Source organism: Ahaetulla prasina, chromosome 2, assembly GCF_028640845.1.
Source record: "Ahaetulla prasina isolate Xishuangbanna chromosome 2, ASM2864084v1, whole genome shotgun sequence".
In the NCBI taxonomy this organism is placed as follows: domain Eukaryota; kingdom Metazoa; phylum Chordata; class Lepidosauria; order Squamata; family Colubridae; genus Ahaetulla; species Ahaetulla prasina.
Genome location: NC_080540.1, coordinates 11,910,203 through 11,928,969, shown reverse-complemented (window position 1 = coordinate 11,928,969; position 18,767 = coordinate 11,910,203). Strand labels below are relative to the sequence as shown.

The window sequence follows — 18,767 nt, the reverse complement described above, 5'->3', positions numbered from 1 at the left end:
TAAGCACCTTTTTTGGAGTTCTCCAATCTGCATGGCTTCCTCCATGTAATCTCTGGATATTGCCTAAGCAGCCTCTAACTGAGGTAAAGGTAAAGGTTCCCCTCGCACATACGTGCTAGTCGTTGCTGACTCTAGGGGGCGGTGCTCATCTCCATTTCAAAGCCGAAGAGCCAGCGCTGTCCGAAGAGGTCTCCGTGGTCATGTGGTCGGCATGACTCAACGCCAAAGGCGCACGGAACGCTGTTACCTTCCCACCTAGGTGGTCCCTATTTTTTCTACTTGCATTTTTACGTGCTTTCGAAACTGCTAGGTTGGCAGAAGCTGGGACAAGTAACAGGAGCTCACCCCGTTACACGGCAGCACTAGGGATTTGAACTGCTGACCTTTCAATTGACAAGCTCAACGTCCTAGCCCCTGAGCCACCGCTCAGGGGCCTCATTAAATTCAAATTTCACACAGATTGGATACAGGTAGTCCTCGACTTAAGACCACAATTAAAATTTATGTTGCTAAGCGAGACAGATGATAAATGAGTTTGCCCCATTTTACAACCTTTCTTGCCACGGTTGTTAAGTGAATCATCGCAGTTGTTAGTAACACGGTTGTTAAGCGAAACTGGTTTCCCCATTGACTTTGCTTGTCAGGTCACAAAAGGTGATCACATGACCACGGGATACTGCAACCATCATAAATATAAATTATTTTTCCCATAACAGCCACCTTGCGAAAGTGAATTAGGTTGCCCGAATGACTGGTCCAAAATCACCCAGTCGGCTTTCATTGCTAAATTGAGACCAGAACTCACAATCCCCACGTTGCTAATTGAGTGCCTTAATCACTAGACCAACCTGGCCCTCTAGTATTTTTTTTTTCTCCTACTGTCAACAGCCCAGGAGAGATGCTTTTAAGAAAACATGGAACAAATTCATTTATACAATTGGAAAACTGTTTACAAAAAAAGGGTTTACAAAAAAACCCATGCAGTTTATAGTTATGTAGGCCTTCACATATACCTAACACAGCAGCCCTAGGCAGATCCTCTCTGAAGAAATTCAGGACTTACAAGAAGATGAAAAATTAAAAATTTCCTTTTCCACTCACTTTTTTCTTTAGCTATGCAGTGTGACTTTTCTTCTTCTTCCACCTCTCTTGACTGCCACATCACACCCAGCTTGATTCTGATTTTGCTTTTGCTTTTCTTTCTTTCTCTTTCTCTCCCTCCCTCCCTCTCTCTCTTCGCCACCCATATTACTATAAGGTAACCCTGGGTGTCTTACAGACATAAAAATACATCTACATTAAATCCTGAATAAATTAAAACCAAAGATTAAGGTCAGGGACAAGGTGGGGGCGAAATGGGGTCTGTTGTTACTTGATCAATCTCCTCCACTATGCTGTTCTCCCATTAGGCCCCCAGGACAACTGACATTAGGCTCTTATGAGAGGAGGATTGGGCTAACCCAGTGGGGAAATTCAAATTTTTTTACTACTGGTTCTGTGGGCGTGGCTTGGTAGGCATGGTGTGGCTTGGGGGGCATGGCAGGGGTAGGATATTGCAAAATCTCCATTCCCACCCCATTCTGGGGCCAGCCAGAGGTGGCATTTACCGGTTCTCCGAACTACTCAAAATTTCCGCTACCAGTTCTCCAGAACCTGTCAGAACCTACTGGATTTCACCCAGGGGTGAAACCTAACATTTTCCCCTACCGGTTCTGTGGGCATGGCTTAGTGGGCGTGGCAGAGGAAGGATACTGCAAAATCTCCACTCCCACCCCACTCCAGGGGAAGGACACTGCAAAATCCCCATTCCTGCCCCTCTCCTAGGGGAAGGATATTGCAAAATCTCCATTCCCACCCCAATTTGGGGCCAGCCAGAGGCGGCATTTGCCGGTTCTCTGAACTACTCAAAATTTTCGCTATCTGTCAGAACCTGCTGGATTTCACCCCTGGGCTAACCTCACATTGATCGGGGGTTAGGGTTAGGGGGGGAAGATGTTCGAGAGAGCAGGAGCAACAGCAGAGAAGGCCCTCCTCCTGGACCCTACCAGTCGGAATAATCAGGCTGACAGGACTCGCAGCACGCCTCCGCTGCTGGCCCGAGTGGGGCAGGTCAGTCCCAGTGGGGTGAGACGGTACCTCAAGGTAACCTGGACCCACACCATGAAGGAGTTTTAAAGATGATCACCAACGCCTTAAATTACACCCTGAAGTACACTGGCAACCAATGTAGCTCGCAGAACAATAGTGTTATAGACGCCATTTTGGGGGCTCCCAAAACTGCCCATGCCATCTCACTCTGCACCGGCTGTAGCCTCCAAATACTCCTTGAGGGTACTCGTGTAGAATGCATTACAATAGTCCACCCGTGAGATGATTAGGGACCGAACCGCTGAGTGGATCACACGCCCAGCACTAAAACAATACCAAGGTAACCAACTTTCAAAGCGATTCTACGTTATGTGCCCCCATCTGAGAATAAGTGCAGAAAGTATAAGGTGAGTGAGACAATAGTGCATTTTCACTAACTCGCCCACCCTCTTTTACATCTCTATGGTGACTCTCTTGAATGGGTCATCCAATGAAAAATTAGCCCATTGATCCATCTTCAGTTCTTTCCGTATTTGAGTGCTTATACCTCTCTTGTGTGTGGCTGCTTGGATGGTAAAGAAGATTCAGGCGCAAGCCAGAGGGCCTGTTTTTTACATGGCAACAGCAAAAATATAGAATTGATACAATAGATAAAGCCAAGGATTTTTACAAGAATTCTTCAACGACAAAGGAAAGACAAGCGCTGAAGTTTCACTGATTGAACTTCAAGAGTCAGAGTTAGCGGCTTTATTACAAAAAGAAGAAGGAGCTGTAGGTGGCACGATTGAAGTTAAGCCTCATCGTGAACCAAGATCGACAAGAGCGATAAACCCTAAATATAAAACATAGAAATGGAGGAGAGGAAATTGATATCAATAAACATTAATGGATTAAATTTGGCAATTAAGAGGAGGAAAATATTTCATAAATTAGAAAAATTGAAATTGGATACAATATGCTTGCAAGAAGTTCATATTAAAAAACAACATGAACAAATATTAACACAATCAAAATTGGGGGAAGTATATACATCATTACCACAATGTAAGAAAAAAGGTATAGCCATATATGTAAAAGAGCCTATTAGGGCAAATTTAGTATATTCTGACGAGAATGGTAGAATTTTGGTACTGGAAACAATTGATGACAATAAAAAAATACTTTTAGTAGCAATATATGCTCCAAATGACAATCAAGAAGAGTTCTACAGGAAACTCCACAGATTGTTGAATTGGATTATGAAACTATATGTATCCTTAGTGATTGGAATGGCGTTGTTGATGTAAAGATGGATTATAAAACTCAGAAAACAACTAGGCAAAATAGAAAGACCCTCCCAAAGTCCTTTTTTTACAATGGTGGAAGAAATGAATTTGAAAGATGTATGGAGAGAAAGGAATCAGCAGAGTAGACAATATACCTTTTACTCAAGTAGACATTTATCCTGGTCTAGAATAGATATGGTATGGATGACAACAGAAATGAGCTTTAATATAAGAAAAATTGATATAGAAGCTAATACCTGGGCAGACCACAGCCCTATGGTGTTGATATGGAAAGGCCAAAGGAAAAGATCTAAATACTTTAAATACGATGATTCTAAAAGAGAGAGAATTTACACAAAAAATAGAGAAGGAACTGACCTTTTTCTTCAAAGAAAACAAAAAAGAAGATACCTCAATACAAAACCGTTGGGATGCGATGAAAACATATGTAAGAGGTTTGTTCATAGATTATGTAGGGAAAAGGAACTGTAAGAAAAAACAAACCTTTAAAATATTAGAAAATTACTTTAAAAAATGGGAAGAAAAATTACAAAGATTTCCAGAGAAGATAGATATTAAGATGAGAATGGATTTAATTAAACGCAAAATGGCTTTGCTTGAAAAGGAAGAGTTAGCACAAAAAATCAAAGGGGCAAAACAGAATTATTTTGAAAATGCTAACAAACCAGGTAGATGGCTAGCTCATAAACTTAAAAAAGAGAAAGAAAAACATAGAATTTCACATTTAGAAGATTGTAACGGCCAGATTCAATTTATGAACGAAGAGAAGAAAAGAATTGTTCAGAACTTTTATACGCAATTATATAAAGAAGAGGGAATCGATAAGGAAAATGTGAAACAATATTTGAATTAAGCAAATTTACCTCAGATTCCTAAAGATATTGAAGTTATGTTGGAGGGAAATGTAACAATGATGGAATTAATGCAAGCGCTGAAAAAAACAAAAAAAAAGGGAAAGCTCCAGGCCCAGATGGATTGCCAGTTGAATACTATGTGACATTTCAAGAACAACTGGGTCTCCCATTTTTAGAGATTATGAATGAAGTGATGCAGAAAGGGAAAATACCTGAGACCTGGTCAGAGGCTTATATTACTTTGATTCCAAAAGAGGACTCTTGACTTAAATCAAGTTAAAAATTACAGACCTATATTCCTGTTGAACTCAGACTATAAAATATTTGCTTTAATACTTGCAGAACATCTAAAAAGATATTTGAATGAATTTATACATTCAGATCAAAATGGATTTCTGCCTAAAAGACAAATTAGGAATAATATGAGAGTCGTCTGGGATACTTTAGAAAACAGATGGCGTTGATCTTTTTAGACGCACAAAAAGCATTTGACAACGTTAATTGACATTTTATCTTCCTACAATTGAAGCAAATGGGCTTTGGTGAAAGATTTATTAAAGCAATAGAAACTATATACTATAAACAATCAGCTAAGATAATGATAAACGGTGAATTGATGGATGCGATTCAAATTGGAAAAGATAGAAGACAAGGCTATCCACTGTCACCGCTGCTGTTTGTGTTGATCTTGGAAGTATTAAATAGAAATATTAGAGAGGAAAGGGGAATAAAAGGCATAAAAATTCAGAAGGAAGAATACAAACTTCAAGCTTTTGCTGATGATTTGGTTTTTATTATTGAGGATCCTTTGGAATCTATAATTTGTTTGTTAGAAAGAATTGATGAATATGGGAAAGTGGCAGGCTTGAAAATTAACAGAGACAAAACGAAAATTTTGACAAAAAATATGTTGATGAAGCAAAAAAATGAGTTGGTAGAATATTCTGGGATGCAGATTGCAAATAAAGTTAAATATTTGGGGATATATCTTACTCTAAGGTGAGCACTTTAAAAGAAAATAACTATGGTAAACTCAAACAGCAGATTGTGGCAGATTTGACTAAGTGGGAACATCTAATTGTCTTTGTTGGGAAGAATATCAACAATTAAGATGAATATATTACCTAGAATTCTGTATTTGTTTCAGACTATACCTATTAAATTGACCAGAGGGTACTTTGAGGAGCTGAATAAAGCGATGCTGAAGTATATTTGGCAAGGGAAAAAAGCAAGGATAAAAATAAAAATATTACAAGATAAGAGAGTTAGAGGTGGTTTTGGGCTACCCAATTGGGAACTATTTTATCAAGCAGCGAATATGTGGATTAAAGAATGGATAACCCTAAAAAATAATAGAATATTAATTCTGGAAGGCCATGATTTGTTGTTGGGATGGCACGCCTTTTTATGGTATGGACAAACTAAATCACAGGGCTATTGTAGAAGACATATAGTCAGAGAAACGTTGTTATTAAATTGGGAAAAGATTAAGAAAAGTCACTTCTTAAAAATTCCAATGTGGGTTTCACCCATTGAGGCATTCTCTTACTCAATAACATATAAAAAGGAACATATTGTTAGATATAATGAATTGCTGAATGAAAAGGGTGAGTTAAAATCCAAATTAGAATTAGAGGCAGAGGGTATAACAATGAATTGGTTTGCATACTTGCAAATACAATCCAGATATGATAATGATGTTAAAACAGAAGGCTTTTATAATAACCTAACGAGTTTTGATGAGATTTTAACAGGTTCAGATGACAACCTGATAAAGAAATTGTATGGATACTTACTAGAGGTGAAGTTAGAGGAAGAACAGGTTAAAGAGACAATGATTGCTTGGGGGAGGAATTTTGGTCATGGGATAGATCTAGATGACTGGCAAATTGTGGATGTATAATTATAAAATGACGATGTCGACAGCATTTAAAGAGAATTTGTATAAGATGTTTTACAGGTGGCATCTACCCCCGACAAGAATTGCTAGAATGTCTAAGGACAAATCTGAAAAATGTTGGAGATGTCATCAAATACCTGGATCATATTACCACATGTGGTGGACATGCATTGAAGCTAAAAGATATTGGACTAAAACACACACGTGGCTGGAAAAAATGATTAAAAAGCATATTGACTTTAAACCAGAAATCTTTCTGTTGGGAATTATACCGGAGATATATACTAGAGATATAAAATATTTGATTGTGAATATTACTACAGCAGCTAGGGTTGTATTTGCAAAAAATTGGAAAAATGAAAAGTTACCTTTGCAAGATGAAATATAGAAAAATGTTGGAATGTGCAGAGATGAGTAAATTAACATTTGAAATTAGAGAACAAGAAGATAAACAACATGGGATTTATTCTATAATTGGTTAAATGGAAAGATATGTTAGGAAAAATGAGTATAAGATATATGTATGGAAGAGATTATTATTTTGTGAATGCACAGGAAGATATGTTAATACCCTTACAGCACGTTGTAATGGAATTGATTTGATGAGGTTTTTTATTTTATGTTTAAAAATAAATAATTAAAAAAAAAAGATTCAGGCGCAAGAAAAACACCTTTGCACATTCTGTGCATTAATAAGCTGCCTGCCATGTCTGGATCCTTCGATGATCAATACGTTGACTGTTACAAATAAAGAGCAGTCTATGGATTTGTACAGCTTTTCCTGTGTGCATCCTTTTATGAGAGGTGAGCACCTACACTCCGTCAAGCTTGATCCACTTTCCATTTATTTCTAATTTTCCTGCCTGCACACAATCTGACAACTAAAGGTGCTGTACTCATTAAGATTTCTTCACACTCAAGGCATCTATATGTTCTCTCCTGCGTGGATCCTTTGGTGACGAGTAGCAGTTGTCTTGTCATAAAAGCTCTTTCCACATTCCAGGCATTTGTAAGGTCTCTCCCCTGTGTGGATCCTTTCATGAGAAATGAGATATCCTTTCCGAGTAAAGCCCTTTCCACATTCCCGGCATTTATATGGTCTCTCCCCTCTGTGGATTCTTTCATGACAATTAAGTTGTCCTTTCTGGATAAAGCTCTTTCCACACTCCATGCATTGATATGGCCTCTCTCCTGTGTGGATCCTTTCATGAGAAATAAGTGGTCCTTTCTGAGTAAAGCTCTTTCCACATTCCAGACATTTATATTGTCTCTCCCCTGTGTGGATCCTTTGGTGGCGAGTAACTTCTTTCTTATCGGAAAAGCTCTTTCCGCACTCGGTGCATTTATATGGTCTCTCCCCTGTGTGGCTCCTTTCATGAGAAATGAGATATCCTTTCCGAGTAAAGCCCTTTCCACATTCCAGGCATTTATATGGCCTCTCCCCTCTGTGGATCCTTTCATGACAATTAAGTTGTCCTTTCTGGATAAAGCTCTTTCCACACTCCATGCACTGATATGGCCTCTCTCCTGTGTGGATCCTTTCATGCGAAATAAGTGGTCCTTTCTGAGTAAAGCTCTTTCCACATTCCAGGCATTTATATGGTCTCTCCCCTGTGTGGATCCTTTGGTGGCGAGTAACTTCTTTCTTCTCGGAAAAGCTCTTTCCGCACTCGGTGCATTTATATGGTCTCTCCCCTGTGTGGATCTTGTTATGAGAATTCAGATGCCCTTTCTGGGTAAAACTTTTTCCACACTCCATGCATTTATGTGGCCTCTCCCCAGTGTGGATCCTTTGGTGGAGAATAAGTTTACTCTTGCTAATGAATCTCTTTCCACATTCCATGCATAGTTTCATCTCTCTGCTCTGACTGGAATCCCTCCCAGATTTTAAAAAGGGATGTGGTTTGCTTTCGCTGTATAGTTCCTTTAGTAAAGTAAGAGATAAAGAATGACTGACATATTTTTCATACATTTCATACATTTCCCCTTCAATCTGGTTTATGCCACATTCATCTAAAACAAATTGATTTTTCTCTTTTCCCCCATATTTTTCCTTTTTCTTTCCTTCCAGGTCTTCCTGGGATAGGAAGCTAGGGATTCCAACTGGATCAGAAGTGGATGATCTCTCCTCTCCATTCTCCATTCTTATGTCCTCTTCATGGCCAAATATCACTTCTTCAACATCACGCTTCACTGTTTGTAATCTTGCTTGCTTGCTATTCTCGTTTTCTAGCCCATCATCTCCTTGGAAAAAAGAAAAGAAATATTTCTCTTACAATTAGAATGGTGAAAAGGGGGGGTCTCCCCCCACCGTCCCAAAAACACGTGTTCTAGGTTTGGTACCAGCTATGTATCTAGCTAGGATGTGAAGGCTGCAAATTGTTATCTAGGACATCCTGATGGTATACAAAGAATTTTTTGGCCAACAAATATATGAAGGCTTTGGTGCTGATTGGTCAATCAGTTCAGCCACTGCCATGGAACGTCTACGCCATTTTCAGAGTTTATGGTGATTATTTCTGACAAGGCCTTAAGGAGGGACAATCTTAAGCTTCTGTGTATAAATAGCTATTCATCCTCCACTGGAAAAATACCTCCCCCAATGACTGGAAGCCAGAGCAGACAGAGCCTGGCCTTACCCAGGGCAGCCATATTCTTCAAATTTTCCCACATGACTTCTCTGCACAAGGTCTTCTGACCAGAATCTAGCAGCTCCCACTCCTCCAGCGTGAAGTCCACGGTCACCTCCTCAAATGGACCAGATCCCTAGTAGAGAAAGAAAATGTTCCTTGGCAGACATTACCAGCAAAGACATGGACGTTTTCTCTCTTACTGCACAAAATGGGAACAGAACTTCACAAGGAACTAAATGGACATTTTCTTGCCGGAAGCAGATTTATGCCTGCATCTCCCCGTAGTCTTTGGGGCTGGGAAGCCGTAGCTCCACAAATCATAGCTTAGGTACATCCAGGCATTGCGGAACTTCCCACTGGGCCAGAATAACTCATCAAGGAGGTTTCGGGGAGCAGAGTCCCCTAGGCTACCAAATTCCTAAGTAAACATGACACATCCACTTTTTAAACCTATTTTAAAACATTAGCAATGAGCCTAGAGATCCCAAATCACTTAGCTAACAGTCTTACTGTTGTACCTATTTAACATTCACTTAGGATTTTATCTTCATCGGATCCATGTGGTTTTTAATCTTATCTGACGGCCGTCTCCAGGAGAGCTTTCCACCAGGTTCGCCTGGTGCGCCAGTTGCGCCCCTTTCTAGACCGGGATGCCTTGTGCACAGTCACTCACGCCCTTGTGACGTCTCGTCTGGATTACTGCAATGCTCTCTACATGGGGCTCCCCTTGAGGGGCATCCGGAGGCTTCAGTTAGTCCAGAATGCGGCTGCGCGGGTGATAGAGGGAGCCCCTCGTGGCTCCCGTGTGACACCTATCCTGCGCAGACTGCACTGGCTACCTGTGGCCTTCCGGGTGCGCTTCAAGGTTTTGGTGAACGTCTTCAAAGCGCTCCATGGCATAGGGCCGGGCTATTTACGGGACCGCCTACTGCTACCGAATACCTCTCACCGACCCGTGCGCTCTCACAGAGAGGGACTCCTCAGGGTGCCGTCAGCGAGACAGTGTCGTCTGGCGACGCCCAGAGGAAGGGCCTTCTCTGTGGGGGCTCCCACCCTCTGGAACGAACTCCCCCCAGGACTTCGTCAACTTCCAGACCTCCGAATCTTTCGTCGTGAGCTTAAAACACACTTATTCATCTGCGCAGGACTGGATTAGTTTTTAAATTTGTGGGTTTTTTAATGGGTTTTTATCATTTATTCTAAATTTTTAATCTCGGCCAATTGAATAAGTCTTTTAATTGTATTTTAATAGTATTTATATTGTAATATTATTGTTTATTTTATCTGGCTGTGAACCGCCCTGAGTCCTTCGGGAGAAGGGCGGTATAAAAATTTAAATAATAATAATAATAATTATTATTATTATTTCTATTGTTTAAATTCTTGGGTTTCATTTCTAACTAGTTTTCAGCACTCTTCTGAAAAATATTAAGTTCTTTCCATCAAACAAAGTTCATTGCCTAATACAATGAAGCCTACAAATTTTCTCTTGTTTGCAACTCAAGAACAATCTTGAATGCTGAGTGTGATTCAGCAGGACATTCTGGGGAGACACTGAGTTCAAATGGTCACAGATTCAGCATTTGATGGTAAAAGCAGCTCATGAATGGATGGAGTTTGCATTCCAGTGCTCTCAGAAGAAACCTGCACTTACCTGGCAAGGAGACCCGAGTTGGATCCTCTTAAACGGCAGTTCCTGAGAAGGACTGGATGGATCTCCTCTTTCCTGGAGCTCTGTGGAGATCTCCCCCATGGACAGCTCCTGCACTTGACAGAAGAGTCTGGTTAATGATCCACTTTCAGAGAACCATAACCAAAGTAGTTTGCTTGCCTTACTTTTGCCTCTGTCCCTGTATTTCCCCATCCCAAGTCAAAGTAAGAGAACTTGGGGACCCTCCTCCATGTGGCTGCTATTTCTGGGTAAATGCTGGCCATTTTAGATAGATATTGGACTTAAGGAGCCCTGTTGCAATAACTAACTGAACTGCTATGAAAACCATAAGGACTCCCATAATGAAGAACTGTTCAGGGAGACACTATTGTTTCATTAACTTTAAAAAACAATATTCTGTGAAATGACTGAAAAAACCCCTAAAGGTTACCACCTAACATTTTAGGTAATAAAGTCAGAAATATAGGAGTGATTGAGAATTAATCATTTGAATATCATCAGCTGAACTGGAAAAAGTGCCCCAATTAATTCCTGTACACGAGGAAGAAAAAGAGATGTTGAAGAAGAAATTGTGGCCACTTCCTCAAATTCAGGACCCCCTTATATCCCTCAGGAGTGTCGGTGGTTGAAACAGGGTTGAATTCTCTTTTCTCTCACAATTATCTCCAAGAGGAAACAAGCATTTCAAGAAACCAAAAGATTCAAAGAAGAAATTAGTTCTCCAAATACTGGCAAGTCAGCTGGCTAATTCTGAGGATTGCCACAGCAAGCAGTTCAAGATTGACAGCCTTCAATCTGCCAGTGCTATCATCAGTTCATTGCAGGCATTGCAAGATCCCCGCTTCTCCCCTCCTCTGCCCGTTGAGTTGCCAGGGTGAGACCCTCCCTTCCTCACCTGCTGCCCCTTTCCCGGCTCTTCCCTCTGGGCTTGGCTGAGCAGGAAGCCTTCGGCCAGGGCCACCGCCTGGGAGCAGCTCTGGGCTCCGCACTCCCTCACCCAGCTCGCCATCTCCGGAGGCAGCAGGGCCAGCAGCTGCTCCAGCACCACCAGGTCCAGCATCTCCCCTTTGCTGCTCCTCTCCGGCCGCAGCCACCGACGGCACAGCCGGTGCAGGCGGCTGCAAAGCTCTCGGGGCCCCTCGGCCTCCTGGCGGCAGCCCTCCAGAGCGCGGAAGCGGCGGCGGTGGGTCTCTGGGCTGAGGGCGCCCTCCATCCTTGGAGATTTCTCGTCCTCCATCGCGTCTCCTGCTCGTGAGCTGCCAAAAGAAGGCCAAGACAGTCCGAAACGTCCCCCGGGCCCTCCGCACTCGCTCCTCCGCTTTCCAGGAGGGGAGAAATGAGTCTCGGCTCCCTCGGGCCTTCTGCGCCTGAGGAGAGCAACGGACAATCGTTCCCGCCACTCTTTCCCCCTCCCCAAGACCCGGCTTGCAGAGCCTCCACCAACGAGTGCGCCTTCCTAGAGGGGCCAAACGCTACAGCCGCCCGTCCTTTCCTATCACCGGCTAGAGAGTTTTTTTCCCTGGGAAACTCCGCCCCCTTCCTTCTTCTCCGCTGGGAGAGTACCGACAACGGTCTTATTGCGCATGCTCCTTTCCTGCCCAATGATGTTGGAAAGCTGCTCAGAGCCCAGGAGAGAGAAGCTGGGTGGGGAAGGGTAGAGAGAGGGTTGATATTTGCTTCTGGGCACCTGGGATTGATTGATTGCGTTTTATTTATTTTTATTTATTTCATCAAGCATGTATTAGATAACAGATAGAAGTATAAACATGATTATGAATACATTTCTCTTGCTCTTTGTCCGAATGTTCTTGGAAATGCGGATGTGTTTTTGGGACAGATGCAGTTCTGGAGAAGCGGTAGCGGAAATTTTGAGTAGTTCTGAGAAATGGTAGTAAAAATTCTGACTGGCCCCGCCCACATCTATTCTCTGCCTCCCAAGTCTCACCTGATCGGGAGGAAATGGGGATTTTGCAGTAACTTTCCCCTGGAGAATTTTTTTTTTTTTTATATTGGCCAAGTGTGATTGGACACACAAGGAATTTGTCTTGGTGCATATGCTCTCAAGGTACATACAAGTGGGGTGGGAATGGAGATTTTACAGTATCCTTCTCCTGCCACGCCCACCAAGCCACGCCCACAGAACCGGTAGTAAATATTTTTGAAACCCACCACTGAAGCATACCCACTCTTTCAAGCTAGAAAGATGTGCACATGGATTAGAGTAGGGGTCCCCAACTTGTGGGCTGCAGCCCAGTACCAGGAAGTTCCTGTTGGCCAGCAGCCCGCGCAAGTGGCTGGTCAATGCACATATGTGCGTGCATGCAACCCCCCCCCCGGCGCTAGCGTTGCCAGAAGTGTGGGGCGCTTTTTTTCGGCCAAAGAAAAAATGCTATTAAAAGAAAAAAAAAATACACCTCTGGTGATCGTGCAGCTCAGCTGGGCTTGGGGAGGGGGCAGGGATTTTTCCTACCGGTTCTCTGAACCACCCACCGCCATTGCTACTGGATCGAGTGATCCAGTCCAAACCAGGAGCATTTCACCCCTGGGTAAGACCCCCCCACCCAGGAATTACAGCTAGATGAGTCTTCACTTCTTTGAATCTTTTCTTTGTGGTTTCACTAATATGTGGTGTAAACTGGTCGAGCACTAACAAAGCAGGTTTTTTCAGAAGCCCTCCTGGACGTTTGGACCACATTTTTTCAATCCATACTTTCATTCCATGTTCGTCCATCCATCCTTTCTCATGGATATGCAAAACACCACCTCTTGGAATCACTTCTTTTGGGAAGATTTTCCTTTTGAATATTAACAATGGTGGCAATTTGGTGCCGTCTGCACAGCAGGAGAACACAACCGTGGAATGTATTTTCTCATGTCCTGAGGTTTTCACAGAGGTGGGTTTTAGCAGATTCTGACCAGTTCTGGAGAACTGGTAGAAGAAACTGAGTAGTTCGGAGAACCGGTAGTAAAAATTCTGACTGGTCCCGCCCCCATCTATTCACTGCCTCCAAATTCCCAGCTGATTGGAGCCGTGACAGGGACGGGAGCAGCCCAGTAAGCTGGGCGCCCGAAAATGGCGCAAAGGCATGGGCGAAGGCTGGGAGTGGGGTGCAACACGCAGGAGACTCCCCACAGTTCCTTGGCTGGTCTGGGATGCAACTGAGTCCGCTGCCCTGAGCCGTCGGAGGCTGCGCAAGGCACGGCTGGGAGCATGCTAACCTTGCCCTCCCTGAGTGCCAGATTCTGCTGTTGCCATCGCCCCTGGCCTGCCTGCTCCGGCTGCAACCATGGGGAAGGTCCATCAGAGGTGAGAGGGGGCCCTTTTCAGCCAGGAAGGGCAAAAAAGGGAAAGCCGAGACGACCATTGCCACCCCACCACGTCCCGCCCTGGATATGGGGCTGGAGTGTGAAAAACACAAGTGTCAAAAAGTCTCAAATATTTTTGGTGCCGTTTCGGTAGGCATGGCTTGGTGGGGGTCATGTGACTGAGTGCATGAGTGATGTCAGATTGGCCACGCCCACTCAATCATCCCCCCCCACCTAGCCACACCCACAGAACCGGTAGTAAAAAAGTTTAGAACCCACCCCTGGCGGTTGCCACTGTAACAATCAAAGATGCTGTAGCCATTATAGCTCATTTGAACACTTGGTGCTCAGTACTTTAAAAGAAAAAAACTGGCAGAGCCCAGTGACTCCCCAGTGTGTATCTTTTCATGAAAACTAAGTTTTTCTTTCTGAGTAAAGGTCTTTTCACACTCCTTGCATTTATATGGTTTCTCTCTAGTATGGATCCTTTTATGACGATTAAGATTTCCTTTTCGTGAATAGGTCTTTCCACATTCCAGGCATTTATATGGTTTCTCTCCAGTATGGATTCTTTCATGAAGATTAAGATGTCCTTTTCGTGTGTAAGTCTTTCCGCATTCCATGCATTTATATGGTCGCTCTCCTGTGTGAATTCTTTCGTGACAATTAAGTTGTCCTTTGCTTGTAAAGGTCTTTCCACATTTCATGCATTTATGTGGTCTCTCCCCTATGTGGCTCATTTGATGGCAAATAAGACAAGCGTTGGTAATGAAGCTCTTTCCACATTCCGTGCATTTATGTGGTCTCTCCCCAGTGTGGATCCTTTCGTGATAATTAAGATTTCCTTTCCGGGTAAAAGTCTTTCCACATTTGAGGCATTTATGTGGTTTCTCTCCCGTGTGGATTCTTTCGTGACGATTAAGATGTCCTTTTCGTTTATAGGTCGTTCCACATTCCATGCATTTATAGGGTCTCTCCGCAGTGTGGATCCGTTCATGAAGACTAAGATGTCCCTTCTGTGTAAAAGTCGTTCCACATTCCATGCATTTATGTGGCCTCTCCCCAGTGTGGATCCTTTGGTGGAGAATAAGTTTACTCTTGCTAGTGAATCTCTTTCCACATTCCATGCATAGTTTCATGGAGAAAGAATGACTGACATATTTTTCATACATTTTCCCTTCAGTCTGATTTATGCCACATTTATCTAAATCAAATTGATTTTTCTCCTTTCCCCCATATTTTTCCTTTTTCTTTCCTTCCAGGTCTTGCTGGGACAGGAAGCTAGGGATTCCAACAGGAACAGAAGTGGATGACCTCTCCCCTCCATCCTCCATTCTCATGTCCTCTTCATGGCCAAATATCACTTCTTCAACGTCACGCTTCACTTTCTTTAATCTTGCTTGCTTGCTATTCTCATTTTCCAGCCCATCATCTCCTTGGAAAAATGAAAAGAAATATTTATGTTACAATTTGAAAGTGAGGTGTTCTCCTCCCACTCAAAAACATGTGTTCTAGATTTGCCACCAGATACGTGTCTAGCTAAGAAGTGAAGGCTGCAAATTGTTATCTAGGACATCCTTTCAGCCAAGAAATATATGAAGGCTTTGGTGCTGATTGGTCAATCTGTTCAGCCACTGCCATGGAACATCTACACCATTTTCAGAGTTTATGGTGATTATTTCTGACAAGGCCGTAAGGAGGGACAATCTTAAGCTTCTGTGGATAAATAGCTATTCATCCTCCACTGAAAAAAACTCCCCCAATGAATGAAAGCCAGAGCAGAGCCTGGCCTTACCCAGGGCAGCCATATTCTTCAAATTTTCCCACATGACTTCTCTGCACAAGGTCTTCTGACCAGAATCTAGCAGCTCCCACTCCTCCAGCGTGAAGTCCACGGTCACCTCCTCAAATGGACCAGATCCCTGATAGAGAAAGAAAATGTTCCTGGGCAGACATTACCAGCAAAGACTTGGATGTTTTCTCTCTTATCACACAACATGGGAACAAAAGTTCACAAGGAACTAAATGAGGGGTGTCCAAAGTTGGCAACTTTAAGACTTGTGGACTGCAACTCCCAGACCTCCAGAACTCCATTCTGGGAGTTGAAGTCCACAAGTCTTAAAGTTGCCAACTTTGGACACCCCTGAACTAAATGGACATTTTCTTCCCAGAAACAAATTTATGCCTGCATGTCCATATAGTCTTTGGGCCTGGGAAGCCATAGTTCCACAAATCATGGCTTAGGTGCATCCAGGCTGTGGAATGGCAACACAGCCACCATTGCAGAACTTCCCACTGGGCCAGAATAACTCAGCAAGGAGGTTTGGGGGAGCAGAGTCCCCTTGGCTAGCAAACTCCTAAGTAAACATGACACATTCACTAGAAATTTTTCTTAATCTATTTTAAAATGTTGGCAATGAGCCTAGAAATCCCAAATTACTTAGCTGACAGTCTTACTGTTGCACCTATTTAACATTCACTTAGGGTTTTATCTTCATGGGATTCATGCAGTTTTTAACCTTATTCCTATTGTTTACATTCTTGGGCTTCATTTCTAACTAGTTTTCAGCAGTCTTCTGAAAAATATTACACACTTTCCACCAAACAATTTTTCTAATAATTTCTAATTCTCAAATTGTACAATAATAGAATGAAGCCTACAAACTTGTTTGCAACTCAAGAACAATCTTGAATGCTGATTCAGCAGGACATTCTGGGGGGACACTGAGTTCAAATGGTCACAGATTCAGCATTTGGTGGTGAAAGCAGCTCATGAACAGATGGAGTTTTTACTCCACTGCTCTCAGAAGAAACCTGCACTTACCTGGCAAGGAGACCCGAGTTGGATCCTCCTAAAAAGCAGCTCCTGACAAGGGCTGGATGGATCTCCTCTTTCCTGGAGCTCTGTGGAGATCTCCCCCATGAACGGCTCCTGCACCTGATAGAAGAGTATGATTTATGATCCACTTTCAGAGAACCATAACCATATTAGTTTCCTTGCCTTACTTTTTGCCTCTGTCCCTGAATTTCCCCAACCCAAGTCAAAGTAACAGAACTTGGGGACTCTATCTCCATGTGGCTGCTATTTCTGGGTAAGTGCTGGTCATTTTAGATAGATACTGGAATTAAGGAGCCCTGTTGCAATAACTAACAGAACTGCTATGAAAACCACAAGGACTTCCATAATGAAGAACTGTTCAGGGAGACATTAAAAAGTGCCCCAATGAACTCCTGCACCTGAGGAAAGAAAGAGAGATATTGAAGAAGAAATTGTGGCCACATCCTCAAATTCAGGACCCTCTTATATCCCTCAGGAGTGTGGGTGGTTGAAACAGGGTTGAATTCTCAGAATTATCTCCAAGAGGAAACAAGCATTTCAAGAAACCAAAAGATTCAAAGAAGAAATTAGTTCTCCAAATACTGGCAGTCAGCAAGTTAATTCTGCCACTGCAAGCAGTTCTCCAGTTTGATCCTGACCGGCTCAAGATTGACAGCCTTCAATCTGCCATTGCTATCAGCAGTTCATTGCAGGCATTGCAAGATCCCCGATTCTCCCCTCCTCTGCCCGTTGAGTTGCCAGGGTGAGACCCTCCCCTCCTCACCTGCTGCCCCTTTCCCGGCTCTTCCCTCTGGGCTTGGCTGAGCAGGAAGCCTTCGGCCAGGGCCACCGCCTGCGAACAGCTCTGGGCTCCGCACTCCCTCACCCAGCTCGCCATCTCCGGGGGAAGCAGGGCCAGCAGCTGCTCCAGCACCACCAGGTCCAGCATCTCCCCTTTGCTGCTCCTCTCCGGCCGCAGCCACCGACGGCACAGCCGGTGCAGGCGGCTGCAAAGCTCCCGGGGCCCCTCGGCCTCCTGGCGGCAGCCCTCCAGAGCGCGGAAGCGGCGGCGGTGGATCTCTGGGCTGAGGGCGCCCTCCATCCCTGGAGACCCTGTGCCTGGATGGGGTTCCTGCTCAGACCTTCTGCGCCTGGCAAGAGCAGCTGCCAATCGCTCCGCCACCCTTTCCCCCTTGGAGAGCCTCCACCAACGAGTGCTCCTTCCTAGAGGGGCCCCTCCTTTCCTATCGCTGGCTATAGCTTTTCCCTGGGAAACTCTCCCCCCGCCCCTCCTTCTTCTCCCCTCGGAGAGTACCGGCAACGGTCTTATTGCGCATGCTCCTTTCCTTGCCAATGAGGTTGGAAAGCTGCTCAGAGCCGAGAGCTGGGCTAGCCTTTTGATGGGGAACGAGAGAAGGTGCCGGGAGGGGGGGGGGAGTAGAGAAGGGTTGATGTTTGCTTCTGGGCACTTGGGATTTATTTATTTATTTTAATTTATTTCGTCAAGCATTAGATAACAGGTGGAAGTATAAATGCGATTAGAATAGAATAGAATAGAATTTTATTGGCCAAGTGTGATTGGACACACAAGGAATTTGTCTTGGTGCATATGCTCTCAGTGTACATAAAAGAAAAGATACCTTCATCAAGGTACAACATTTACAACACAATTGATGATCAATATATCAATATAAATCATAAGGATTGCCAGCAACAAGTTATAGTCATACTGTCATAAGTGGAAAGAGATTGGTGATGGGAACTATGAAACGATTAATAGTAGTGCAGCTTCAGTAAATAGTCTGACAGTGTTGAGGGAATTATTTGTTTAGCAGAGTGATGGCCTTCGGGAAAAAACTGTTCTTGTGTCTAGTTGTTCTGGTGTGCAGTGCTCTATAGCGTCATTTTGAGGGTAGGAGTTGAAACAGTTTATGTCCAGGATGCGAGGGATCTGCAAATATGAATTATGAATACATTTCTCTTGCTCTGTGCCCAAATCTTCTTGGAAATGCAGCTGCGTTCCTGGGACAGATGCAGAGGTGGCATTCGGCAGATTCTGACCAGTTCTGGAGAAATGACAGCGGAAATTTTGAGTAGTTTGGAGAACCGGTAAACACCACCTTTGACTGACCCCAGAATGGGGTGGGAATGGAGATTTTGCAATATCCTTCCTATGCCATGCCCAGCAAGCCACACCCACCAAGCCATGC

The 18,767-nt window shown here is 43.5% G+C and overlaps 1 protein-coding gene across 3 annotated transcripts; it reads right to left on the bottom strand.

Annotated features, from left to right (window-relative positions):
* Positions 1-6,576: 6,576 nt before the first annotated feature.
* On the bottom strand, positions 6,577-17,786 carry LOC131192477 (zinc finger protein 420-like). 3 transcript variants are annotated; one of them, XM_058171655.1, is made up of 5 exons: positions 17,342-17,786; positions 16,564-16,677; positions 15,535-15,661; positions 14,127-15,174; positions 6,577-7,987 (listed from the first exon to the last, which is right to left on the bottom strand). In XM_058171655.1, the coding sequence occupies exons 1-5, from the start codon at positions 17,657-17,659 to the stop codon at positions 7,054-7,056; spliced, it is 2,541 nt and encodes an 846-aa protein (XP_058027638.1). In that variant the 5' UTR covers positions 17,660-17,786; the 3' UTR covers positions 6,577-7,053. The 3 variants fall into 3 exon arrangements, with proteins under 3 accessions (XP_058027638.1, XP_058027635.1, XP_058027637.1); XM_058171652.1 differs by lacking the exons at positions 14,127-15,174; positions 15,535-15,661; positions 16,564-16,677; positions 17,342-17,786 and adding exons at positions 8,768-8,894; positions 10,416-10,523; positions 11,329-14,082 and having other exon boundaries at positions 6,577-8,372; XM_058171654.1 differs by lacking the exons at positions 14,127-15,174; positions 15,535-15,661; positions 16,564-16,677; positions 17,342-17,786 and adding exons at positions 8,768-8,894; positions 10,416-10,523; positions 11,329-14,082 and having other exon boundaries at positions 6,577-8,369.
* Positions 17,787-18,767: the final 981 nt, after the last annotated feature.

Coding starts and splice junctions, on each gene's coding strand:
- LOC131192477 (XM_058171655.1), bottom strand. CDS start 17,659: ATGGAGGGCGCCCTCAGCCCAGAGATCCACCGCCGCCGCTTCCGCGCT. Junction 15,662..16,563: donor AACTCGGGTCTCCTTGCCAG/GTAAGTGCAGGT, acceptor TTTCTCTATCAG/GGATCTGGTCCATTTGAGGA. Junction 7,988..14,126: donor GAAAAGATACACACTGGGGA/GTCACTGGGCTC, acceptor CAGTCAGAGCAG/AGAGATGAAACTATGCATGG.